The sequence below is a fragment of the Dasypus novemcinctus genome, chromosome 1 (assembly GCF_030445035.2).
Source record: "Dasypus novemcinctus isolate mDasNov1 chromosome 1, mDasNov1.1.hap2, whole genome shotgun sequence".
Lineage (NCBI taxonomy): Eukaryota > Metazoa > Chordata > Mammalia > Cingulata > Dasypodidae > Dasypus > Dasypus novemcinctus.
Genome location: NC_080673.1, coordinates 183,916,622 through 183,944,137, shown reverse-complemented (window position 1 = coordinate 183,944,137; position 27,516 = coordinate 183,916,622). Strand labels below are relative to the sequence as shown.

The window sequence follows — 27,516 nt, the reverse complement described above, 5'->3', positions numbered from 1 at the left end:
GGATTCAAGTAAAGGAGGTTTACAAGAAGGATTTCTACATCCATTGGGAGGCTGAATGAGATACACTCTGCAATCCCAGCTCTAAGACTCTGATTACTTGGGCAGAGGGAACCTAAGGTGACAGAAAGATTATGGGCCGGAAAGGGTAGGCATCTGGATCTTGGCACACAATCTTCTGTGTGCCACTAACCCGCCCATGGGACCCCACTTGGCCCTTGGAGACTATTTTTAATCCTCTCATGCTACAGATCTATTTTGTTAACCCCGTTATATTTGCTGTTTTGACTTCCCAGCCAGCTTGCTAATCAGTTTGCCTATTTGACTCACAGGGTTTGCATTTGTCACTGGGACTTAAACACACACTTGTTTTGATTTCTTTTTGTAAAATTAGAAGCGTTTGATGTAATGACTCTACCTAGACACAGCTGGTAAAGTGAGAATAATGCTCAAGTTTGCACAGTTTAAACACAATGTAGACAATAATTAGAAATGCTATCTTTAGATGTTTAGGATAAGCTTTTTCTCAGAATTGCAGTGATTTTTTTTCTGACTGGGGCTTTTCAGTGCCCATATACAGAAATACCAAAAATGTAAGAAAATAGAGCAAATCAGCCAGCACTTTGGTCAACTTGAAAGACTGCAGGAAATAAACCTACTGATTTTAGATCTGAAATTTTTGACTGAATGCATAAAATCTTTACATTCTCCATATTTTTCATGATTACCATATGATCAAATAATTTTAGGTGACAGATTGCAGCTGATAAGTTGCTATAATATGCTAGAAGCAATGCTTGGCCTCAGCAAGGGTGGAGAAGGAACATGACGCAAATAATAAAGACAATTAATCATCTGTATCAGGAAAATTACCACGTTTTTATTTCAGGTAACAAAAAAGATAGTTATGAAACATGATGATCATAGACTCCTTTAAGGCAAGGTCTGCAAATAAATAGAAGTTACTTCTTTCTTTAAATAAAACTACAAAATAGCAGCTTGTTAAAAAGAAAAGCCAATTGTTTTAAATTTAATAGGCTATCACTGGTCTTGGCTAAGATCCCAAAATATATTCCTGAGCTCACATAGTCTCCAGAAAGTCAAACTTTTCAGGATGATGCAGACTTTCCCTATGCATCAAAAAAAAAAAAAATCTCATTTAGTAAGAAGTGATATGGAATGTAAGGCAGTATATCTTTAGCTATCATTTTAAATTGCCTTCATACTGTATCAACTTTATTTTGTTATTTTTTGGTGAGCAATCATAACATCGAAAGACAGTTCCTTCTTATTTTTTCTGCTTCTCATGTCTAATTAGATTCACCACTGAACTCCCAACTGCATGTCTCTGATCTTTCAAATTCTTCTCTATTCAGAAAGGTATCTGAAAAAAGGAATATATTAAAATAGTGAGTTGGGGGAACCCTTTGGCTTTTTGGCATCCTAACTGGAGTCATCTGAAGGTACTTTCAATATTATGGAGGAGAGGAGTGTTCTAAAGTAGCTTCCAGAATAAAATTGGAAGGAGAAGGTACTGAATTAATGACTTTTTTTCAAAGAGCAGTAGGAGAGTAAGCCATCCATAGAGCTGCAGGAAAACAACAGTACTAGGAGAGAGCCCCTTTTTTTTTGGAGGAGCAGGAAACCAAAAAGGGCAAAGACATGCTATAATTATAAAAGAAATAGGAGAGATAATCTCAATGGTCAAGTCAGCTGGTCTTTGAAATTCCTAAAGGGGAGATCAAACTTTTCATGCCACCCGGCGAATTGGGGTGCAAATATCCCAGTAGGGACAACACACTGAAAAATTCACACCAACACCTGAATGCCTGACACCAGAGCTTTTTTCTTTTACAACTCTGTATCCCTCCTGGTGCTGGGTGTGTTTGTGAGTGAGGGAGCAGAAGAGGGGGATGATGGGAAAACTAATTCAGCTTAGTTAAAGTTGCCAACCGGGAGGCGATTCCAGCAGGGACGGAGCTAAATGCCATCAGGAGCCTTCTAGCTAGAGAGGCTTTGCGGAATAGCTGTGTGAGGCGTAGAAGAAAGGGGGAGAGGGAAAGGAAGGTGGGCAGAGGAGGCAGGGAACGAGGAGTCGAGGATGAGAAATGCCTGGTTTACATAAGCCAATTCATTTTCACGGGCCTTAATGAAAAGAACGACAAACACTCATATGTAAAAATCCACACCTAAAAGCTCTCAGGTACAAAGCGATCACAAGAATTGCAGTGTGTGCAAACAAGCTTTCATTAAGAGACCTGTCAGCTCTGTTTCATTTATCCAGACGGCTCTGCATTCTGCTGGCAACTGAGCTGGAAAAATAATGGAAGGACAAACACACTTGAATAGGCAAACCACGCACAGGAAATTCCAACTACAAAATAAGACAGATTGTAAAGAAGTCATGGAGGGGAGATGAGAGGGCACTTTTCTTAACCAACAGCCACTCCTCCCAAATCCAATTCATCAGTAAAAGTATTCTGACTTGTTAAGAAACAAAACAAAAACAGACGTGGGGTTCAGAGATGATGCCACTGGTGGCCTACTCAAATCTATTCCCAACTGCCCTCCATTCCCCAAGCCGGGATTTTGTTTTGGCAGTTACCCTTTTAGAGGCTGCGTGTCCTGGGGAAGGACGCTTCCCCAATCCAAAGGGTGAATCTTGCTGTACCTAAACCCATCAAGGTAATTCCATCTTCCTCTTCAGGGACTGATTTAGGTACCGGCATGTGACGATTTTGACCAATGAAATGTGACAAGAACTGAGCAACTTGGCTCTTAAAACACACACATGGTGAGAAATTTCCTTCTGCCTTTGGACACAGCGTGATGCCTGGTGCTGCTGCAGCCATCTTGCTGTCATGAAGGAATAGTGGACATGGAGGCGGGCAGAGCAAGACGATGGAAATCCAAGTCTTTGATGGTATTCCTGAATTAACCAGTTATGGAACTGCCTGATCTCTGAAGTTCTTCTTATGCAGTATAATTCATTTAATTATTGTTTAAGTGTGACTTGTGGCTGTATCCAGATTGATGCACGGTTACATGGTACAATAAGGGAGAGAAGGCTGCAAACGTTCTCAATGACTCTTAAAAAGACAAAAGAGTCCCAGGTAATTGTTGAAACCCTTTTTAATGCCCTTGGAACAGTAAAGTCATGTAGGGTCAGGATTGCAGAGGCAGGGCAGTGTCACAGCTGTATCCTGGGTGTTGTCATGGTTACACATGTACAGGATCGACTCGTTGGCCCCAATTCCATCTAATGGCAAAAGACCCTCCCAGGCACACCGCACCCCCAGACTTCTGGTTACCAGCCCTCTCCGACCTCCCACCCCTCATACCCCAGACTCTCCAGGACTCTCAGCAGTCTTCCTGTGATGGAATGTGTGTTGGAGTTTACGATAAGCCTTGCTTTCCAGAAGGGATGAGGGGGCCTGAAGACGTACATCTGGCAGACTGGGTGTCAAAACCAGGGCTTCGGCTGGGAGAGATTTTTCTTTTTATTATTTTATTAAATTTGGCTGTTTTCCTTTGGTGGCTCTGGTGTCTTACGCAGCGGTGCTGAACATTTGCAGACAGTTAAGGCCCTAGTCCAGCAGGAAAATGATTTCTGGTCTGTGTAAGCTCTGCGGCTGCAGCCGCGGTCTCCTTGGAGGGGAAGCTGTGGGGGTGGGCCTGTGCAGGGCAGAGTGGGGAGGGGTGAATGGCGCGCTGAGCAGGCGGGCAGGGGCTTGTGGCCTGCCCGTTTAACCAGGGGCAACAGTGAACTGGCTCTGGCATGCTCCGTTTTGCTGGGGCAGGGATGGGGGTGACCTCTGGTGAATGGGAAGGAAGCAGGTGGAGGCTCCCCAGGTATGCATCTGGCCAAGGACAGGACTCTTCTTCTCTGCACTTTGCCCACTTCAGAGTGAGAGCGCATAAAACCTGATGGGAAGCCAACCCTGCCGGCTGAGTGATGCCAGATGAAATGTGGCGGCGGAGCATGGGAGGGGGCTGGACCCTGTGTGCAGGTTTCATACCTAGGACCACAAGCCTGCCATAAGCATCCTGCTTTTAGGAAGAACTCTCTACCCCAGCCACCTGCGAGCCTCTCTTTTTCATGCAGGAAGGGGTATCAAAGGAGCGATTCTGATTCTTGAAGAAAATTCTGGGCTTTGAGATCTTGTGTCAGGCCTTCCTGGGGTGATGAGCTGAGCTCAGCACAAACCAAGGGCTACCTTTGATGATCCTTCCATTTTCTGCAACACCAAATGCCACCTAGAAATGCCCATTTTTATCCCAAAAGAAATAGCCAAGTAGCATTGCCCATTCCCTACTTTCCCACCCCTGGACCTTGCACTTGGCTCCCCTGGTCCACTTATGGGGCTGAAATGAATTCTTTCCTCCTGCTTCTCTTCCCTCGGAGGCCACCCGCTCTGTCTTTAAAAGCCCCGTACCTGGCACAGAGGAGGCAGCTGTAACGTTTTGTTGAACGATGAAGGGCACGTGCTTCAGGGAGTGTGGGAAGCTGGGTTTCCCTAAGCAGCTGTTATCTTTCCCAGACCCAAACGGCCATAAAATCCTAAATGCGGCACGGGTGGAAAGGAGAACCAGCATTTCCAGGCTCTGCCTCTCATCTCAGGAAAAAAAAAAATCTGAATACCACTGGGGGTCCGCTCCAGATCAATTAATCCTCCAGAATTACCTGTCGGAATACCCCACTCTCACAGTCAGCAAACAGGCCTCAGCGGGGGCTGTGGGTTTCCAGCCAGAAGCCCGGCCTTCTAAGCCTGCTCAAGCACCCCTCTCCACCCGCCATCTGGAGTGTGACAGACAGCGCTGGAGCGGGAGTTCAGGATCAGCCACGCAGGGAGGTCCCACGGGGCTGTGGCACGATGAAGTGTAGCCGTGGGGCCTCTGGATCCATCAGGCTCAAGTACACCTTTCTCTCGACCTGCCAATACAAACAGGGGCCCTGATTCCAAACCCTAGCCGATTACAGCTCTTCCCATCATTGTGATTGACAGCATTAAACACTAATAGAAAAACATCCTAACTCTAACGACACAAACACCGACAGAAAGACGGATGCCAAAACCCAGCCATATGGCGGGCACCGTTCCCGTGCCTAGCCGTGCTTGCAGCGGTGTGTCTTCGGCAGAAAGGGATGACACCGAGAAGCTTGACGACCCGGGTTTAATAAATCAGACCATCCCCGCGTCGCTGGAAGGTTCACAGTTGGCTACGGGATCGGAGTGTTTTCTCACTTGCAGGCAGGGAGGTGTTCTAGGAGAAGGCGAGTCCTGTCCTGATTTTTAATTCTTCCCCGTCCCCGGTGCCTTCCGTGCGTCATCGTGTCGAATCCCTGGCCCCTTCATGTCTGCACTGCACTGCTCGTGCCTTCGGCCTCCGGGCCCTTCTTGCTGTCCTCCAGCGTGGACTCTTCGGTTGCTGGCTGAGTGGACTCAGAGGGGTCTGGGCAAGGGTTGGGGCATTTTCCCCTGCAGGCCGGGCCCAGTGGGGACGGCCCCATCTCGTGGCCCTGACCGTCCCTGGGACCCTCTCTTTTGGCCCCTTCCAGTTCCGCAGCCGCCTGTTCTGTTGTCACTTTAATTATTTCCCTCCCGAGCCTGTTTACTTCTGCTTCCTCGGAAAGGAACTGGGGTAATGAAGGATGAAAGTGCTCGCACGGATTCCCGCGGCTCTGATTTGCTGGGGAGTTGACAGCGGGTCTCCCGGCATCCTCCAGTGCTGTCAACGCCTCGGCCACCGCACCGCTTTCATCCTGCTCTGGCTTCGGGACCTCCCCTGCAAACAGGAGGACAGCATCAAACCGCTGGCAGCAATCAGCCCAGTCCCCCTCTCCTCCCCACCTCCCTGCAGCCTGCTCATCCCAGGGCCTCGGAGAGAGGCACGCCCTTTGCTGGGGGGGGGGGGCCTGGTCGGGGAGGGCACTGGAGCAGGGGGAGGGCAGGGGACACAGGCGAGAAGAGCCCGCCACCCTCTGCCGATGACAGCGCCGTGTCGGGAGGGGCAGGCAGCATGTGGGCTCTGTTCATAATTCATCTTTTTCAGGCGCCTGCTTATCTCCAGCCTCACTCTCGAAAGGTGGCTCCTGTGCCCATTAAATATTTAAATGGAGGACAAAGGTTTTGTCAGTTCTGCAGCTGAGGGAAGACCTGGCGCTCTTTAGCAAGGAAAAGCGGCTCAGGCACTCCAGGGTGGGGAGCAGCGGGGGCCTTTGGGGAGGGATTGAGTGCCCTCCCCCGTACTCTCCAACGGCACCCCATTCTCCGATGCAGGCACTTGATGTTTGCTGTACTAAAAGCAGCCTCAAGTCCTCCCTCCCCCACTATATTGTTGCCCTTAATAGATACAGAAATTCTAGAGCTGCAGTTGGAGGGGGGAGCCCAGGCCCGGAGGGCCAGCCACTAGCCCCCATTTTTGTGCTCACTTGCCTCGCCATCAGTATGCCCGTTTCTCATACAAAATGAGGGGTAGTGGTCTCGGATGTGCCCTGAAGACCTAACAGTTGTTCTGCATAATTGGGAAGCAGGTCGGTTATACCAGTTCTCAGTACCTGGGTATGCGCATTCAACCAGGCTCTGAGTTTCCCAGGAAGCCAGTGTTTCTTTAGGCCTTCGGTCAAATGGCAAGGAGATGAACAGAAGAGCCGCCCTCAGGGCTGATTTCAGCCCAGACAGAGTGAGAAGGGCCCTGGGAGCACTTCCAAGTACACCATGAACGGAACCCCAGTTGAACCCCCTAGTCACCGGGCTTACCATCAGATACCTGCAGGTGCCTTTTTGTTTTTAATGGTACGGGGGCTGGGGAATGAGCCCAGGACCTCATATGTGGGAAGCTGGTGCTCAACCACTGAGCCATGTTAGCTCCCCTGAGTTGATTTCCTCGTTTGTTTTGCTTGTTTATTTATTTGATCTTAGAAGGCCCCAGGCACCGAACTGGGACCGCCCATGTGGGAAGCAGGTGCTCAACCGCTTGAGACACATCAGCTCCCTGCAGGTGTGTTTTAAGGCTAAAAGCTGGAAGTTGGGGTATCAAAGGAGCACCCTAGGAGTTAAAAAGGAAGACGTTCATGTTCTATTCACTTTGCTGCTTAAGTCCTTTCGCTGGAGCCTCCTCATTTTCAGGATAAATGGCAGTGTATTTCATTTAGGTCCTTCCTCAGGTCCTTATGTGCTCCAGCTTCACCTGCAAGCTCAGTTCCATGGTTCCCTCAAGCACACGTGTCCTCCCAGCCACGCTATGCTACCTTTAGGTCCTTGCCTGCACCACTCAGTTTCTCCGTTTGTAAAATCATCATAACAGCCAGTGCCTTTCCGTGTTAGAGACTGTACCAAGCAAGGACAGGTCCTCATCTTATTCTAGACTGTAGGTCTGTGAGAGCAGGAGCCTCATCTGACTTGTTCACAATGCTTGGACCAGTGCCTGGCCTGCTGAAAGCACTGAAGAATATTTTTTAAGAGTTCCTTTTTTTTTCTTTTTATTTAATGAAAGTATAGCATAGAAAAGTGCACAAATAATAAGTATATAGTTCAATGAATTGTCACAAAGTGAATACACATTTGTAACTTGCAACCAGGACAAGAAACAAGACACTACCGGCCCCCCAACAAAGAACTGCCCCTTGTAGTCACTTTCGCCCTGGCCAGGGGTAACCACTATCCTGACTTCAAACGCCAAAGCTGAGTTTTGCCTGGTTTTGAACTTTATATATAAAGAATCTTACTGTCCAGATCTTTATCAGCCCAACATTATGTTCATGAGATACACCCAATTTACTGCGTGTAGAATTTATGTGTTCACATGCATGGACCACAATTTTCAACAGATAATATTTCTTAAGTGTTGAATGAAAACAGGCAATTCACAGAAAAAGAAATACAAATGGACTGTGTATTAGAAGATTCATAACATCACTCATAGGAAATCTACCTGGGTTCAATCCCTGTTTCCTCCCTGCCCTCCCCAAAAAATCTAAATAATGAGATGCAGTTTTTCATCTATATCAGATTGGCAAACATCAGGGTTGATAAAACTTAGTATTGGTTTAGTGCGGATGAGGATGTGGGAACACAAGCACAACTGTAGATTGATTAAAAAAGAGAATAAAACTTAGTACAACCCTTGTATAGGAAATGGCAATACCTATTCCAATCTTAAATACATTTACCTTTTGACCCAGTAATTCCATTATTAGGAATCTACCTACTGGCCCAAGCATGTCAAGGCATGGGTACCTAGAAGCTCACTGTTGTTTTTAGCAGCAAAAACTTGGAAAGAGTTTAAATGCCCATCGACAGGGGATTATTCATTTAGATATATTTGCTGAGTCGTAAAAGTCTTCCTAGTGGTATATGCACTCAACTGAAGGTCAGTAGCAGAAGCAAGGGAGGAGGAAAGCTTATCTTTTACACTTTTCTATGTTTTAAGTTTTCAGCATGTGCTTGCATGACTAGTTTAATAAGATATGCACTTTCCAAGACTTTCTCACCCATTATCATCTTGTCTTTCCTTCCTTCACTAGCTTGCGGGCCGATGAGCCTACATCCTCTGCTTCCATTCCCAACCCTGTGCCCTTCAACCTGCCATGCGTCCTTCCCATTGGTGACCTCTGAGTCATGAGACCCACTGTTCTTTCCTCAGCCCCCTCCCCGGCTCCTCTGTAGCATATGACTCCACTGGCCACTTGCCCCTCTTACGCTGCCTCTCTTGGCTTCTAGAACAACACTGTATTCTGTTTCTCCTCCAATCTGGCTCTGTGAGCACTCTGCATTAGTTTCCTATGGCTGCTGCAACCAACTACCACAAACTTAGTGGCTAAAAACAACACTTTTGCTCTCTTTGTTCTGGAGGTCGGAAGTCCAAAATGGGTCTCACTGGGCTGAAACCAAGGTGTCGGTGGGTGAGGCTCCCTTGGAAGCTCTTGGGGAGATTCCATTCCTTGCCTCTTCCAGTTCCTGGTGGGTACCAGAAACCCTTGGCTTGTAGCCACATCACTCCAACCTCTGCCTCCGTGGTACATTGTTTTCTCCTCTTCTCTGTCTGTAAATCTCCCTCTGCCTCCTTCTTAAAAGGATACGTGTGATTGCTTTCAGGGCCCACAGGAAAATCTCCCCATCTCAAGATCCTAACTTTAATCATATCTGCAAAGTCCTGTCTTGCCATATAAGGTAACATTTTCAGGTAACAGGTTCCAGACCTGATATCTTTGGGGGCCATTATATCAATTTCAAATGCCTTCCTAGTTTCCTTTCTGGCCCTAAGATCTCCTTCTGGTCCTCCCCCAATGATCTGCCATCTTTTTCTCTTCTTTTCCTCTACTCTCGCTTGGGGCCATCTCCTGGTCTCAGCTCCTGCCCCTGAGTATACTGCTCCCAAATCTTTATCTACGGCTCTCATCCCTCCCTCCCAGAGCTACAGATCCATGTTTCCAGCTGCCCACCAGGTCCCCCACCTAGATGAGCTGATGGCACATTTTTAAAGATAATTTATCCTGAACAGTCCTCCCCTCATTTCAGTTCTGCTGCATGGCCACGTGGGTTTAAGACCTTGAACCTGAATTACTGCATTCTCTTCTCCACCTGTCAATTGCCAGATACTGACTAATCCCACAAGAATTTTTCTTGCATCTGCCCACTCCTGTCCCAGGGCAGACCCTCACCCATCACAGCCTGCATTGCTCTGCTCTCTCTCTATCAATCGCTTAGGCACACTTCCCCAAGGTTCTGCTGGATGTGACTTACATGCCATCACCTTACCCCATGAACAGGTGAGCATTCAGAAAGCAAATGAAAAGCACTCCTGATATTTCATACACCCAGTCCCTGGCAGGTGACAGGTATGTGATGACTGTTTATAAGAACATTATGTATTTCTGAGGATTTATTTATATCCTCTAATAAGATGCTATATTAAGAAACACATAAATCTAAGTAGAAAGAACTTAAAAAGTAGATGTAATTTTAAAAGTTTGAGTTAAATTTCAGCTTAGAATTTCTGCACTGTGGAGGAATATTATATGTTTTAGTTTTAATGCAGTGCATAAAGGTATTACTATTAATACTAATGTGTGATTTTGTGCCTTTATATAGCTAATCAAGTGTTTAAAAATTTTATGAAATGTAAAAATGGCAGAACTCTGGTAAAAACTTAGGGATGCGATATCATCATAAGACTGAAATGAAACTACCATGATGAAGCAAAATGAAGAAAGACACAGCGGTTGTTCTCAGCTCATCAACACCCTGGAATCACAGTGGACTGGGCAACACCCTGGACTGTGGGTCTCCATTGTGCTGTTCCCACACCCTGTCCCACTAGTTCTCTCATATACATTTGCTTTCCACATTCAAAGGAAGCAGTTTTCTTTTCTCTTTGGCCTTTTTAATGACCGCAGGCAAATCCCAGGGATAGACTTTTGATCAAATCTACCTCACGGTTCATATTCTCTTAAGAATTCAATTGTGGAAGTGATGAATTCACAACTATGTGATTATACCAAATACCACTGATTGTACAATTTTTTGTTATTTTTTTATTTCTTATCTATTTTTTTGAATGTTACATTAAAAAACTATGAGGTCCCCATCTAGCCCTCACCCCACTCCTCCGACATCAACAACCTCTTTCATCATCGTGGCACATTCATTGCATTTGGTGAATACATTTTGGAGCACTATTGCACCACATGGATAATGGTTTACATTGTAGTTTACACTCTCCCCCAGTCCACCCAGTGGGCCATGGCAGGACCTACGATGTCCAGCAGCTGTCCCTGCAGTACCACCCAGGATATCTCCAAGTCCTGAAAATGCCCACACATCACATCTCTTCTTCCCTCTCCCTACCCTCAGCAGCTACCATGGCTACTTTCTCCACATTAATGCTACATTTTCTCCCATTACTAATCACAATAGTTCCAGATTGTACACTTTGAAAGGGAAAAAAAAACATTCAATCATTAACTTAAGAATTGTACCTGGAAGTGAGATCATCCCTTGCAGTTACAGCAAAATACATGAATGCATAAATGAGTGAATAAAGCAAGCCCTGATAAGGAACTGAGTTCCTTGTAAGTTTCTTTGGTCTAATCTCCTCTTGGAATCCAGCCTATTAGGAAAGGACTCTTCCCTAAAGCTTTGCTGCTCAGAGGGTGGCCCTGGGCTGGTAGCAGTGGCATCACCGGGAGCTTGTTGGACATGCTGAATGTCAGGCCTGAGCCCAGACCCACTGGGTAAGGATCTGCATTTTAGTATGATCTCAGGAGATCTGGGTGCACGTTATAGTTTGAGATGTGCCGTGGGCCCAGAGCCCCCATCTGATCATGACTTTCCCTGGCCATCAAGCCTTCAGAGGCTCCCACTGCCTCAGGAGCAAAGCCCAAGCTTGTAAACTGGAATTTGAGGCCGTCTATGAGTTAACAGTCATCTACCTTCCTACCTAACACCCCCATTCTTCTGTGTCCCTACATTCCAGCCACACTGAACCCCTTATGGTCTCCAACCCCTACCCCCAGGGCCTTTGCTTAGACAATAGGTTCCTCCACAGCCAGATGAGCTCTACCTCATCTCCTCCAGGAAGCCTAACTGATTAAATCTACCCCAGAAGCAAATTAAATCAGATTAAATCCCCCCAGTGTCTGAGTTCCCACTGTGTCTGGATCGCCTAGGCAACTTAGTGCTTTTGCTTTTTTTTAACCTTTGAGCCGTGTTTATATATATGCTTATAATCACCTTAAACATAAAATCTTGCTTGATGATTTTTTTTTGCTGTGTTTACTTATACATTATTTTTTATTGAGGTGAGATTCACATAACATACAAGGAACCCTTTTAAAGTGGATGATTCAGTGGCATTTAGCACATTCACAATGGTCTGGAAACACCACCTTTGTCTAGTTCCAAAACATTTTCATCCGCTTAAAAGGAAACCCCACCCCCATGAAGCAGCTGCTCTCCTCCTGCCCTCGACCTCTCCCCACAGCCTGTGGCCACCACCAGTCTATTTAGTGTCCATGGATTTACATGTTCTGGATATTCCCTATAGATAAGATCATACAATATGTCAACATGTGACCCTCTATGTCTCCATTCTTCTAGTTGGCAAAATGTTTTCAAACGTTGCTACATTCACATTGTAGGATGTATCAGCCCTTCATGCTTCATTCCTTTTTTTTTCTTTTTTGAGGTACCAGAGCCAGGGATTGAACCCAGGACCTCGTGTGTGGGAAGCCGGCACTCAACCACTGAGCCACATTGGCAACCCTGAGTTGATTTTTTCATTTATTTGCTTATTGTTTTTTTGTTGTTGTTGTTTTCAGAAGGCACCGGAAATTGAACCCCGGACCTCCCATGTGGGAAGCAGGCACCCAACTGTTTGAGCCACATCTGCTCCCTCTTTATTCCTTTTTATGGCTGACAAATAGTCTATTGTATGTTTAGACCACAATTTGTTTATCCAATCATTCTCTGACAGACATTTGGGCTAGTTTCACCATTTGGCTATTGTGAATAGTGCTGCTATGAACATGGGCATACATTAATTGTTCGAATAGCTGTTTTCACTTCTTTGGGGGTATATACTAGAAGCAGATTTGCTGGGTCATATGGCAATTCTATGTTTAACTTCTCGAGAAACTGCAAACTGTTTTCCACAGAAGCCATACCATTTTACAGTGCCACTAGCAAAGAATGAGGGTTCTAATTTCTCCACATCCCACCAATATTAGTTATTTTCATTTTTTTGAGTATAGACATTCTAGTGGGTGTGAAATGGTACCTCATTGCTGATATTTTTTTATCCTTGCCAATATTCTATGGTAGGGGTTCTTTAGTGGGGACATATTAAATGTTCAAAAATACAAACATATACATGAATACATGGATAAATGAATAAATTAACATATACATTTAATTGCCACATATTAATATATGAAAGAAAGCCTAGAATTTATGGTATTCATTTCAGGTTGTATTTGTGTTCCTACTCTAAAAGTTTTTTAAATGGCAAAGAAAAAAGACAGCGATTTTTAACTTGCACCAATATTTAGCTACATCTAAGGTAGCTCAGGGGAAGCAGTCGCATAATTTTAATATTACCAAATGAAAAATTTTACAGTGGCTCTACAGGGGTCACGGGCAACAGTGATATGAGCAAGTTTCCTGCATAGTGTGGGGAATTTTATTCAAAAGGAATAAATCATGGCACTTTCGGCAGCTGAATTCTTCACTAACGTGAGATGAATAAACTCCTTCTGGAAATTATTCTTATGAAATTACTTCTTCCAGGACACTTAATAGTATATTCCAGTGCCCTGGAAAAATTAATTAACCTTACCCATAACAACCTAACCCCTAAACCGTTTGAGGTGTGTTTTTACTGTGGGTCAGGTTAATCTTCTGTGCCTTAATTTACATCTAAGAGAGAGTAGTCTAAATTACACTGGGGCCTTTTGTCGCTGGAACTTTGCCTTGTGCTATTTCTTTAGATAACGTTCCACTCATATCCAAATGTATGAATCTTTTTTTAAATGGCAAACATCTGAGATTACCAGGGAAGGTGGGGTGGGGGTGGGAAAACGACTGCCATCATTTTAGGTCAACATGGCCACATGAATACAGACTCTGATTCTATTGCTTGGCCCTGTCAAGGATTTAACTTTTTCTGAGAGAGGCTTGGCTCCTGAGGCAAAGTCCCAGAACCAAAGAAATACAGGGCCCAGTCTCTGCTCTCGGATTGTGGGTTGAACAGCAGGATTTACCAACCTCCTTTTGTTTAGCCAAGAGATAATAAAAGTATACTCAAGTCCTTACCCGGAGACAAGTTGCTGAAAATGCGACAATCGTGCTATAACTAGGACATATGGATATTTGCTCTGGGAAAAATCTTCCTTTCACTGTGATTCTAAAATGGTAAGTTCACGCAGGCTGTGGGTTTTTACTTTTCCTTTGAGAATGGACACACTGGCATTTCCATGAAGGGAATGCTTCTGAACTAGCCAACGGGAGGAAAATATTAGTACAAAAAGTAGCAGTTATTCTGGGTTGTTTTTAACAAACAGAATCAGTCTCATTAATAGTTATTATTAACAACAATACACATATTAATATGAATAATGAAGCAACTGGCTGATATAAATACAATACGGTGCAAATCGTGTGGAAGGCAAAAAGGATTTTCTCTGAAAGATGAAGAAACAGTAGATTTTTGTAGAAAAGCTGGCCAGTCCCCTAAAAATGTGCTTTCCCCTGCTTTGGCCCGAAGGTCCTTTGTTAACTGGTTTCTGATGGGCTTTGTCCTACTGAGTCTGAGCTGCTTTCAGTTGGAATTAATTGGAGATGCAATGGTGATGAGGCCATCCCAGACACTGACAGCCGCTACATAAATGCTTCCTTGTTCTCACCCTGAGCTGGTGAAGGAGGAGGACAGGGGCTGGAACAATGGGAGCTAATGATGGAACTCTGGAAGCTATCATTTCGAATCAGATCATTACTTATGCCGCCCTTGTGAAAATCAAGCCGGCTCATGCTCCGATCAGGTTTAGCAGACCCAGGCCCAACCTGAGCCCCAATCAGCCCTGGAGGAGACCCAGGGCTGGTGCAGAGAGGATTCAGATCTCCATGTGGACACCTGCTGTTGGCATGGGATGATCACCAGCCAAGCCACGTTCCAATTGCATGGTGGGCCATGGTGCACTATCGGACAGCCCTGTAAATAGCCACAAGCTTGCGGCTGGTAAGACCCAGCCTTGCTTTCTGGCCAGTGGGGAACCCACTAAAGTCAGGGGCTTTCCCTAGGACTTTTCCCTTCGTGTGCTTGGGGAACCTTTCTTTGGAAATCCCAGACACATGCTGGCTCCTATTCTTACCACTCCATGAACTATAATGAGTGATGTGAAGAGGCCTCGAGACATAGTGATACAGATGCATTTGTGAGCCTTGTTGAGCCCAGCTTAGTAGAACTGCCTGTTTGACCCAAATATTTGTGATAAATAATTCAAAGTTGTTGCTGTAACTTCTCAGCTTTGGGGTGGTCTGTTACGCAGGAAGAGCTAACTGATATAGCTGCTTAGCCAAGTTTGACAAAAAAGCACAGATTTTTGTGTCAAATAATCATAAGGCTAGAAAGGTAGGCTAGGCCAGACTATGGAGTTGAGATTTTAAGTGGAGACAATTGGGAGTCACACTGTTCCAGAAGCTTCATCCTCCAGCAGTAGGATGAAGATGGAATGAGGCACAGGCAGTTGGGGAGGCAGGAAACCAGAAGGCAAGTGGTACTGAGGAGGTGAATAGGGCGTGAACTAAGCCAGAGGTGGTGAGAGTGGAGGTGAGAGAAGCTCTGAAAAAAGTCTGGCTACAGATCAGATGTGGATAGAGAGGGAAAGCTGAAAGTGATCAATGACTCTAAGATTTCAAGCCCGGGTAGATGAGAAGGTGACAAAAAGGAGGGAGCAGGCAGGATTGGTGCTATGATACTTGAAATGTCCACAGAATATCCAGATGGTTAATTAAGTCTAGCAGGCTCTGGGAATTGTAAATGTGGTAACTCTGCAGATGGGGTCCAGGGGGGGAAACGATTTTGAGAGTATTTGCATAAAGGTGAGGGTTGAAAGCATGATTGAGCCAGAGAAGATGTAGGAGAAATGTAGATGCTCAAGGAAAGAACTTTGATACATACATGCTGGGTATATTAGTTACATATTGCTGCATAAGAAATTACGTAAAAATTAAGCAGCTTAAGACAGGACTTAGGAGGAATTGTGGGAAGATGGCAGAGAAGGGAGCTCCAGGAATCTGTCCCTCCACCAGAATGACTATTAAAAAGGCAGGAACTGTCTGAATCAACTGTTTTGAAACTCTAGTTGCGGCAGTTTGAGATTATTTATGGATTCTAAAACGAGACTTTATGTTTGTAAACTGGTCTGTTCCTCTGGGTGTGATATCCTTTGATTGTATTACATTCAGAGGTTATATTTATTTGATTAAATTAAGATTAGGGTTTTGATTTGGCCACATCCGTACAGCATTGAATCCCTGCCCTCTTGGTGGGTGGACACTTACACAGAAGTAGTGGATACACAGAAAAGATACATACAGAATCCTGCGGCCCTGGAAAGAGAGAATTTGGTACCAAGAAGTGGGGAGGTGCTTTTGCAATGACCAAAATGCTGGTTTTATAAATGTGTAAGGGTTATTTTTTAGAGGCATTGTGGGATGCTTGATAGAAAAGGCCTAGATTGCTTTGAAGAGACTTTTTATGAGGCCTTAGAAGTAAATGATGAGACTATTTTTGGAAACTGGAGGAAAGGCAATCCATGTTTTAAAGTCACAGAGAACATAGCAAGATGACTCCTGATGCTTATGGAAGGCAGAAATTGAAAATTATGAACTTGGACATTTATCCAAGATTTCTAAACTAAATGCGGAAAATGCAGCCTGACTTCTTCTTGCAGCTTATAGCAAAATGGTAGAGGAAAGAGATAGGCTAATAACAGAATTGTTGGATACAAAGAAAACAGAAACTGATTCTGGAAATCCCAGGCCTCTGGAAATCAAGCCCCCAGATGATAGTGCCCCATTTGAGGAATTAACCAAACTTGGACCTGGTAAGTCAGAATAGAAAATGCATTCATCCAGGAGAGACTTGTGCAAAGTTTTACTTTCTGATGACTTGGACCCCTGCTTCCTGCATGCTAAACCAACAAGGTTTTTGAAAGAGCTGTATGAACAAAATCACTGTCAGCCTGGACTAAAAGGAACTCGCAGGGAAAGTAGTTTTAAGAGGAAAACCATGGAAGCTGAGATCTGGAATTAAGACATCTCTCCTTGGGCTAAGAGAGGAACCCCACCCATGTGTACAGAGAGGGTGTTTGCCCTGGCAGTTAAAGAGGGTGGGTGCTCCAGCCCACTGTTCAGGGAAAGTTTTGCTGCCCCAGGATACTGAGAGGGTGGAGCACATTCCCCAAGGGTTGGGGAGAGTGAGGTCAACACCCCATAGGTCTGAAAGGGGTGGGTTTGTCCCCACAGATTACGGAAGGTCTAAAATTAGGTAATTTTAAGAAATTACTTAAAAATTTAGCAGCTTAAAATTTAGGACTCAGGAGGAATTGTGGGCAAATGGCAGAGAAGGGAGCTCCAGGAATCAGTCCCTCCACCATAATGATTATTAAATAGGCAGGAACTGTCTGAATCAACGATTTTAAAACTCGCAGTCCATTTGTGGCAGTTAGAGATTATTTATGGATTCTAAAAAGAAAGATTATGTTTGTAAACTGGTCTGTTCCTCTGGGCATGATACCCTTTGATTATATTAAATTCAAAGGTTATGTTTACTTGATTAAATTAAGATTAGGGTTTTGATTTTGCCATATTAGTAGGGCATTGAATCCCTCCCCCCTTGGTGGGTGGACACTCACCCAGAAGTAGTAGATACACAGAGAAGAGACATAGGGGATCCTGTGGCCCCAGGAAGAGAGATGAGCCTATTAGTTTACAGCTCACTTTGTGAAGAGAACAGAGCAGCTGAGCCTGGAAAGAAGTGAACTATGGGAAGAGAGAAGAGCCTTATGCCAGCCTACAGGTGAGAATGGAAGAAGCTGGGGCCACGGAGCCTTAAGAGGAAAGAGGAAGGCTGAATCTGTGCAGATGTCACCCACCATCTGCTTCAACATGCAGCAACAGAGCTTGGCAAGAAAGTAACCTTGAGTTGGATTCTTTAGGGCCTTGTAACTGTAAGCTTTTGCCCCAAATAAATACCCTTTATAAAAGCCAACAGATTTCTGGAACTTTGCATCAGTACCTCTTTGACTGACTAATACAGCAATAGAACACAGCAGCATCCAGGGAAGAACGGGAGGAAGAGGCTGGTAAATTACAGTAAATACCAGAATTTTGCTCTCTGAGTGAGGTGGTCACTGGTGCCCATCCCCTCTTCTTGTGGCAAGCAGTAGTGAGAAATGGCCCCTGGCATAGTATGCTGGTGCTAGAAAGGGACATAAAAATCCACTTCCACAACATGTGGGATGGGCACAGGCTTTTCATTGCTTTTGATTAGCTATTTCTGGAAATCTGGGGGCCTGGCTCTGAGGGTAGCCATTGTTCTAAGCAGCCTGAGAGAAAGGCCACGGAGGAGACTTAAAGACAGTAGCTCCTAGAGCTTGGAGGACTGTGAAGGGCTGCGTTTGCTGGGCAGGGGCTGAGTTAAGAAAGTTCAGCTTTTGGAGAGCTATGGAAGAACCTCCTGGTATCCTTTCTGGCCCTTCCCTCGTCACTTCCCCAGGACAGTATGGAGTCAGACAGCATTTCCTTTTGTGGGTCCTTGGCCTTATTGCAGCTGGGAAAGACTGCCTTGGGGAAAATGGATCTACTGTGTGCTCCCACTCCCAGTATTTCCAGTCCAGGCAAAAGCAGATTGAAACAACAAAAGCAGTTTAAGAAACAAAATGTTCAGGTATTTGTTGGGTATTTTCATAGAAATTGGAGTTACAAATGACAACTGAGGGAGCGCTGAGTTCCTACCCAGGGGAACTCTGTCACATTCGCCAATGGAACAGCAACAACCCCCCAAGCATGAGGGCAAAGACCAGTGAAGGAGGATGGCCCAATGAAGAGCCCTTGATACTGATGACTACACTTATGAGCCTGTGTGCCTGAAATCTGAACTAGGCCTAGAGCTGCAGGGTGCCTAGGAGTTACCTCCTGAGAACCTTTATGTTGCTCAAATGTGGCCACTCTCTAAGCCAAACTCAGCATGTAAATGCATTACTTTCCCTCCAGCAAGGGACATGACTACAGGGGATGAGCCTCCCTGGTGCTGAGGGATTACTACCAGTCATTAACTTGTGATGCAACTAGATAAAGACCTTGAATAAAAGGGGGAAATGGTAAAGACAAATGAATTTATATGGCTAAGAGTCTTCAAAAAAGAGTCAGGAGATCATCAGAGGGGTCGTGCTTACACATGCCTCAGCAGCATCCCAGAGACAGCCAAAGTAGATACAATCCCAGGTACTGGTGCTCCTGAGGGCTATGGAGACACACAGGTTCCATGGTCATGGCAGATGGCTCTGGAGTTCAGTGCCTTGCCAGTGGCCCTACTTTGAAATTTGTGCTCCTGAGTGTGACAGAGTTGGACTCAGATGTGACCTTTCTACACATGCCTCTTCTGTCACTTTTATTGAACCTATGGTTGGTGCTGGGGTTGGTGTATACTCAGGAGACTTGAATCTCTGGACTGGCCATGTGCCAGCTGGGCTCTGAGTCTCAGCAGAGATGCAACTTCTACTCTCTGGTTTATTGGACTTACCCAGTCAGCTAACAGGGAAGTAAAGAAGGTCAACCACCACACCAGGGAACCGAGAGTGCCTATAACTCCAAGCAGGAGAATTACATTCATCAACCATGTGGGATCTAAGCCCCCTCTTGATATAGAGATGGAGTGGACATCACCATCCCAGGGCCCTCAGGATGGAGGAATAAAATACGGATTAGAGTGATATAGAGATGGAGTGGACATCACCATCCCAGGGCCCTCAGGATGGAGGAATAAAATATGGATTAGAGTGAATTTACTGGTATTCTACTATAGAACTACTGAGACTAGTAATGGAAGAAACTGTAGCATTGATGTGGAGAACATGGCCATGGTAGTTGCTGAGGGCAGGGAGAGAGAAGAAGAGATGTGATGTTAGGACATTTCTGGGACTTGTACTTGTCCTAAATGATATTGCAGGGTCAGATGCTGGACATTATATATCCTGCCATAACCCACTGAATGGACTGGAGGAGAGTGTAAACTACAATGTAACCTATTAGCCATGTGGTGCAGCAGTGTTCCAAAATGTATTCACCAAATGCAATGAATGTGGCACAATGATGAAAGACGTTGCTGATGTTGGAGGAGTGCAGGGGATGGGGTGTGGGGTGTATGGCAACCTCTTATATTTTTTAATGTAACATTTTTTGTGATCTATGTATCTTCAAAAAAATACAATGAAAAGAAAATAAGGAGAAAGTGTATATTTGGAAAAAAAAAAAAAAGAAACAACTGAGGCCAATGGCCTAGGACAAAGGCTCCCTTACTTGAAGACCTGCAGTGTAACACCCAAGTGAGGGGGAAAGTCTGTTTCTTGGGAAGTGGAGGGGCTATTCAAACTCCTGTAAATGAAGAATCTCCTAAGGCTGCCAGCACTCACAAGCCCAGGAAAAGACACGGGCCCAGAAAACAGAGGACCCGGCGCTTTGCATTTGCCTTGAGTTGACCTTCCTGAAAGTAGGGCTGAACTCTAATGGAAAGCACCAGTCAATGCAAAACTAATTTGCAAAGACAGTGAAAGGTGTTTTTTTGCTTAGGTTTGCTTGGTTTTGTTAGCTCCTGACACTCAAGAAAAGCTCTATCATATCACCAGCTGCTTACATACCCAAGAAACAGACATCTACAGAAATAAATCCGAGTTAAAATGTTTAAATATTAAAATCTATAGTAGGCAACAAAAGTACAAGACAAACAAAGAAACAGAAAATGATGGCCCATTCAAAGGAACATGAGAAAAATCCAGAATACATCAAAGAAGAAGACAAGATAGTGGAAATACTGGTCAAAGAGTTAAAAAAAAAAAAAAAGATTTTTCAATAAGCTCAAGAAGACAAAGGAAAATACAAAGAACCAAAGGATATCAGGAAAACAAAGAACGAACAATATGAGAATCTCAATAAAAATAAATTTTTAAAAGGAACCAAACAGAACTCCCGGCACTGAAGACCCTAATAACTGAAATGAAAAATTCCCAGAAGAGTTTCAACAGTAGGAGAATCAGCAATCTCAAAGATAAGACAATTGAAATGAGTCAAGCAGAAGAGCAGAAAGAAAAGAGAAATATTTAAAGCAAAAATAGACTCAGACACCTCTGGGACACCATCAAGCACACCAATATATGCATTATGTGAGTCCCAGAAGGAGAAGAAAGAAAGGGGCAGAAGGAATATCCTAAGAAATGATGAGAGAAAACTTCCCAAACTTAGCAAAAGTCATGAATTTACACATCCAAGAAGACCAGAGAAAGCCAAACAGGATAAACTTGAAAAATATGCCCTGTCACATACTGATCAATCTATTGAATGCAAAGATCCAGGAATGAGTTCTGAAAGCGGCAAGAGAAAAGCAATGTGTTACATACAATCAGATTAATTGCCAATTTCTCATCAGAAACCATGGAAGCTAGAAGGCAGTGGTTTGAGATATTTAGAGAGCTGAAAGAAAACAATTGCCAACCAAGAATTTTATATCTGGTGAGACTTTCTTTAAAAAATGAGGGATGGACTAAGACATTCCCAGATAAACAAAAGCTGAGGGAGTTCATCACTACCAGACTGGCACTAAAAGCAATGCTAAAGGCAGTTCTTCAGACTGAAAACACTACGCAGTGCTTCAAAGTAGCAAAAAGAAATAAAGACCTCCGGTAAGGGTAACCGTTTGGGTAAATATAAATACCAGTACTATTGTATTGTAAATTTTTGGTATGTATTGCCGTTTCTTATGTCCTACAGAGGCAGGTTAGTACAGGAGGAGAAGATGACCCACAACATGGTTGACAGACAACATGGCCAGCAGACCGCATGGCCAGCAGACAACATGGCTGCAAGACCTCACTCGACCTTGAGTTTAACCTTGAGGTCCAAGTTTCTCTTTCCAGGACCTCTCCTTGGCCCCGGATATTCCAAAAGGCCTCACCATTGGCCCCCACTATAAGTGGGGTAACCAATAACCTCTGGGGCCCATCCCCTTATCATCAGCAAAGGGGGAATAATCAACAGTTTAAAAGTAATCAGAGGAGGCAGAGCCCACTCTCTGTGCCTAGAGATTTCTGTCTTTCTCTCCCATTTCTCAGCAAACTCTGTTCTTTCCCCCATTTCTCAAATACATTCTTTTTACAGGCCTAAGTAAACTGGCAGGTTCATAAATTCTTTCGTGCATTATAGCCAGGAACCCAGAGGAATCCAGTGCTTTTCTGTCTCCATTACAGGTGCAAATGACAAAATGTAATGATAAATATATGGTTTTAGACATACGATGCACAAAGATATAATTAGTAACAAGTACAAATAAAGGTGGTGAGACAAAGGGTATAGGAACGGTGTATGTGTATGCTATAGAAATTAAGTTGGTATAAAATCAAATATGATTGTTTCATATTTACGATGTTAAATTTTAATCCCATGGTAACCACAAGGAAAACATATGAAAAATATATCATATAGAAATAAGTACAGACTCAATATGGTACAGTACAAAAAATCAAATAAATATGTAAGTAGGCATTAATGGAAGCATTAAGGGAAAAAAAAGGTAGACCTTTAAAGACTTGATAGCAGAATGGCAAAAGAAAGTCCTGCAGGATCAGTAGTGACTTTAAATCTAAATGGATTAAACTATCCAGTCAAAAGGCAGATATTGGAAGAATAGATAAAAAAGCATGACCCAACTACATGCTGTTTAGAAAAGACTCACATTAATTTCACATACATAAGTAGGTTGAAAATCAAGAGATAGGAAAAAATATACCATGCAATTAATAACCAAAAGAGAGCTGGGGTAGCTATACTAATATCAGATAAAATAGACTTTAAGTCAAAAACTGTTATGAAGGACAAAATGGTCATTATATCCTGACAAAAGGATCAATTCAACATGAAAAAAATAACAATTATAAATATATACGCACCTAACAGCAGTGCCCCAAAATATAAGAAGCAAATATTGACAGGTTTGAAGGGAGAAATGGATGGTTCTACATTAACACTAGGATACTTTAATACACCACTACAATAATATCGAGACAGAAGATCAATAAGGAAATACAAGACTTTAACAATACTCTAAACCAATTAACTTAACAAATATATATAGAACACTTCACCTAATAACAATAGAATACACATTCTTCTTGAGTGCACATGGGTCATTCTCTAAGACAGACCATATATTAAGGCACAAAACCAGTCTGACTAAATACAAAAATACTATCATCATACAATGTATCTTCTCTAACCATAATGGAATGCAGCTAGAAATCAACAAAGGTTGGGAGTGGATGTGGCTCAAGCAGTTGAGTGCCTGCTTCCCAAACGGGAGGTGCAGGGTTTGGTTGCACTTGCCTCCAAAAAAAAAAAAAACAAAAAAAAAACACAAGCAAACAAATGAAAAAAAAAAAAAAAACTCAGGGGAACAGATGTGACTCTGTGGTTGAGCACTGGCTTCCCACATGCAATGTCCCAGGTTTAATCCCCAGACCCAGTACCTTAAAACAAACAAATGAACAAAACAAAACAAAACAACAGAAGGAGAAATGGAAAATTCACAAACAAGCAGAAATTAAACAACATACCCTTAACAACCAATAGATAAAAGAGAAAGTCACAGGGGAAGTTAGGAAATACCATGAGGTGAACGAAAATGAAAATACAACATAATAAAACTTATGGGATCGAGCAAAGGCAGTCCTGAGAAGGAAATTTATTGTTCTAAATGCTTACATTAAAAAAAGAGAAAGATTTAAAATCTGAGACCTAACCTCAAAACTGTAAGAACTGAAAAAAGAAGTGCAATCTAAACCCAAAGTGAGCAGAAGGAAGGAAATAAAGATTAGAGTGTCTATAAATGAAACAGAGAATAAAACAAATTAAGAGAATCAACAAAACCAAGAGTTTGTTCCTTAAGAAGATCAATAAAATTGACAAACCTTTAGACTGATGAAGAAAAGAGAGAGAGAGAACACAAACTAAAATCATAAATGACAAGAGGGAATTACTACGGAACCCTCTGAAGTAAAAAGGACTATAAGAGGATACGATGAACAACTCTATGCTAAGAAATTAGATAACCTAGATGAAAAGGACAAATTCCTAGAAACACACAAACTATCTTCACTGACTCAAGAAAAAGTAGAAAATCTCAATAACCAATAGCTACTAAAAAGATTGACTCTTAAGAAAAAAACCACCACCTCCCAACTGAGAAAAGTCTAGGACCAGATGTTTTCACAGGGGGATTGTACCAAACATTCCATGAGAAATTAACATCAACCCTGCTCAAACTCTTCCAAAAACTTGAAGGAGCGTTCCCTAATTAATCCTACGATGCCAACATCACCTTCATACCAAAGTCAGATAAAGATATCACAATAAAATTATAGACCAGTATCTATTATGAACATACGTGGCAATTTGATACTATTTATGAGTTCTAAAAAGAGATATTGATTATGTTTATAAACTGGTCTGTTCTTCTGGGTGTGATACTCCTTTGATTATGTTAGATTTAGAGGTTTTACTTTTACTTTATTAAATCAAGATTAGGGCTTTGATTCAATCACATCATTAGGGCATGCAGAGTAGAGTTGCCACCCTCTTGGTGGACTATATAAATTGACTCTCAATCAAGAACTCAAAAGCAAATACATGAAAAGAGAGGAAGGAAGCTCCAAGACACAGAAGAGGATCCTGCAGACCCAGGAAGAGAGAATCATTCACCTGATAGTTTACAGCTGGCCTTGTAAAGAGACCAGAACAGCTGACCCCAGGAAAGAAATGAGCCCTGGGAAGAGAGATGAGTTCTATGCCAGCCTACAGTTGAGATGGGAAGCTGGATTCCGAGAGCCTTAAGAGGGAAGAGGAAGAATGAACTCTTACAGACATTGCCCACCATCTTGTGTCAAAATGTGGCAACAGACTTTTGGTGGAAAAATATCTCGCATGGTACCTTGAGTTGGACTCTTTAGGGCCTTGTAAGTCAAAGCTTTTACCACAAATAAATAACCTTTATAAAAACCAACAGATTTCTGGTACTTTGCATCAGCACCCCTGTGGCTAACTAATACAAAAGAGGTGCAAAAATCCTCAACAAAATACTAGCAAGCCAAATCCAACAGCACATTAAAAGAATTATATACCATGATGAAGAAGGGTTTATTCCTAATACGTGAAGTCGGTTCAACATAAGAAAATCAATTAATGTAATACACATTAACAGAATGAAGGAAACAAACCACATGATCATCTCAACTGAAGCAACAATTGAGATGATCATTGGACAAAATCAAGTACCCCTTCCTGATAAAAACATTTAGAACACTAGGAATATAAGGAAACTTCCTTAATACGATAAAGGGCATACATGAAAAGCCCACAGCTATTAATGCTGAAAGACTGAAAGCTTTCCCTCTAACATCAGGGATTAGAAAAGGATGCCCACTGTTACCACTTTCATTCAATATTGTGTTGGAAATTTCAGCCAGAGCAATTAGGCACAAAAAGAAATAAAAGGCATCCAAATAGGGAAGAAGTAAAACTTTCCCTATTTGCAGATGACATGATCCTATATACAGAATATCCTGAAAAATCCACAATAAATTTCCTAGCTAATTCATGAATTCTGCTAAGTGGCGGGATATAATATCAACACCAAAATATCAGTAGTGTTTTGATACACTAGTAATGAACAATTGGAAGAAGAAATCAAGAAAAAAAATCATTTACCATAGCAACTAAAAGAATCAAATATCTAGGGATAAATCTAACCAAGGATGTAAAGGAATAATATACAGAAAACTACAAAACTTTGCTAAAAGAAATCAAGAAAAACCTAAATAAATGGAAGGACATTCTGTTTTCATGATGGAAGACTAAATATTATTAAGATGTCAATTCTACGCAAAGTGATATACAGACTCAACACAATCTCAATAAAAATCCCAACAACCTTCTTTGCAGAAATGTAAAGGACAATCACCAAATTTATTTGGTAGGTTAAGGAGCCCTTAATAGCCAAAGCCATCTTAAAAAGGAAGAACAAAGTTGGAGGTCTCACACTTCCAGATCTTAAAACTTATTACAAAACCACAGTAATCAAAGCAGCATTGCACTGACACAAGGACAGGCACATAGACCAATGGAATCAAACTGAGGATTCAAAAATCAATACTTATGGGAAGCGGACTTGGTGCAATGGATAGGGTGTCTGCCTACCACATGGGAGATCCATGGTTCAAACCCCGGGCCTCCCTGTCCCATGTGGAACTGGCCCATGTGCAGTGCTGATGCGTGCAAGGAGTGCCCTGCCATGCAGGGATTGTCCCCCATGTAGGGGAGCCCCACGCACAAGGAGTGTGCCCTGTAAGGAGAGCTGCCCAGCGCGAAAGAAAGCGCAGCCTGCCCAAGAACAGTGCCGCACACACGGAGAGCTGACACAACAAGATGACACACCAAAAAGAAACTCAGATTCCTGGTTCTGCTGATGAGGATGGAAGCGGTCACAGAAGAACACACAGTGAATGGACACAGAGAGCAGACACCTGGGAGGAGGGGGAAAGGGGAGAGAAATTTTTTTAAAAAATCTAAAAAAAGAAATCAATACTTACATTAATGCACATTTTTAACAAGGGGGCAAAGACCACTCAATTGAGAAAGAATAGACTTTCAACAAATGGTGCTGGGAAACCTAGATATTCATATGCAACAGAATGAAGGAAGACCCCTACCTCATATCATATACAAAAATGACCTCAAAATGAATCAAAGACCTAAAGTTAAGAGCTGTAACTAAAAAAGTGGGAGAAAAAGTAGGTAAGTATCTTCAGGACTTGTATTAGGCAAGAGTTTCTCAAACTTTACACCCAGAGAAAAAATAGGTAAATGGTATCTCATAAAAGGCAAAACAAAACAAAACAAAACAAAAAAAACCTTTGTGTATCAAAGGACTTTATCATGAAAGTAAAATTATAACCTACACAACAGAAGAAAATACTTAAAAACCACATATCCAAAAAGAGTTTAATGTCTAGAATATATAAAGAAATCCTTCAACTCAACAACAAAAAGACAAACAACCCAATTCAAAAAAGAGCAAAAGACTTGAATATACATTTCTCCAAAGAAGGTATACAAATGGCCAAAAAAGCACACGAAAAGTTGTTCAACATCATTAGCCATTAGGGAAATGCAAATTGAAACCGAAATGAGATGCCATTTCATACCTACTGGAATGGCTACTATTTAAAAAAGGAAAATCAAAAGTGTTGGAAAGGATGTGGAGAAATAGGAACACTCATTCTTTGCTGGTGATAATATAAAATAGTGCAGCCACTGCGGAAGAGAGTTTGTAGTTCCTCAAAAAGTGAAGTACAGAATTACCATATGACCTGGCAATCCCACTACTAGATATATACCCCAAAGAACTGAAAGCAGCAACTCAAACAGATATTTGCACTGTTATGTTCACAGCAGTACCATTCACACTTGCCAAAAGATGGAAGCAACCCAAGTGCCCATCAACTGATGAATAAACAATTTGTGGTATATGCACACAAAAGAGTATTATTCAGCTGTAAAAAGGAATGAAGTTCTGAAACATTTGACAACATGGATGAACCCTGAAGACATGTTGAGTGAAATAAGCCAGGCACAAAGGACAAATATTTATCTGATGTGAAAGAATTAGAATAAGCAAATTCATAGAACCAGAATC

General features: G+C 42.9%; 1 protein-coding gene across 2 annotated transcripts in view; it reads right to left on the bottom strand.

The window, feature by feature from the left end:
* Positions 1-857: 857 nt before the first annotated feature.
* Positions 858-27,516, bottom strand: part of CCDC149 (coiled-coil domain containing 149) — a 135,576-nt gene continuing 108,917 nt past the window's right edge. For both annotated transcript variants that reach the window (XM_058300274.1, XM_058300280.1), the window contains one exon: positions 858-5,784. In XM_058300274.1, the coding sequence (XP_058156257.1) occupies positions 5,351-5,784 (434 nt within the window). In that variant the 3' untranslated portion in view covers positions 858-5,350. The remainder of the gene's footprint in view (positions 5,785-27,516) is intronic.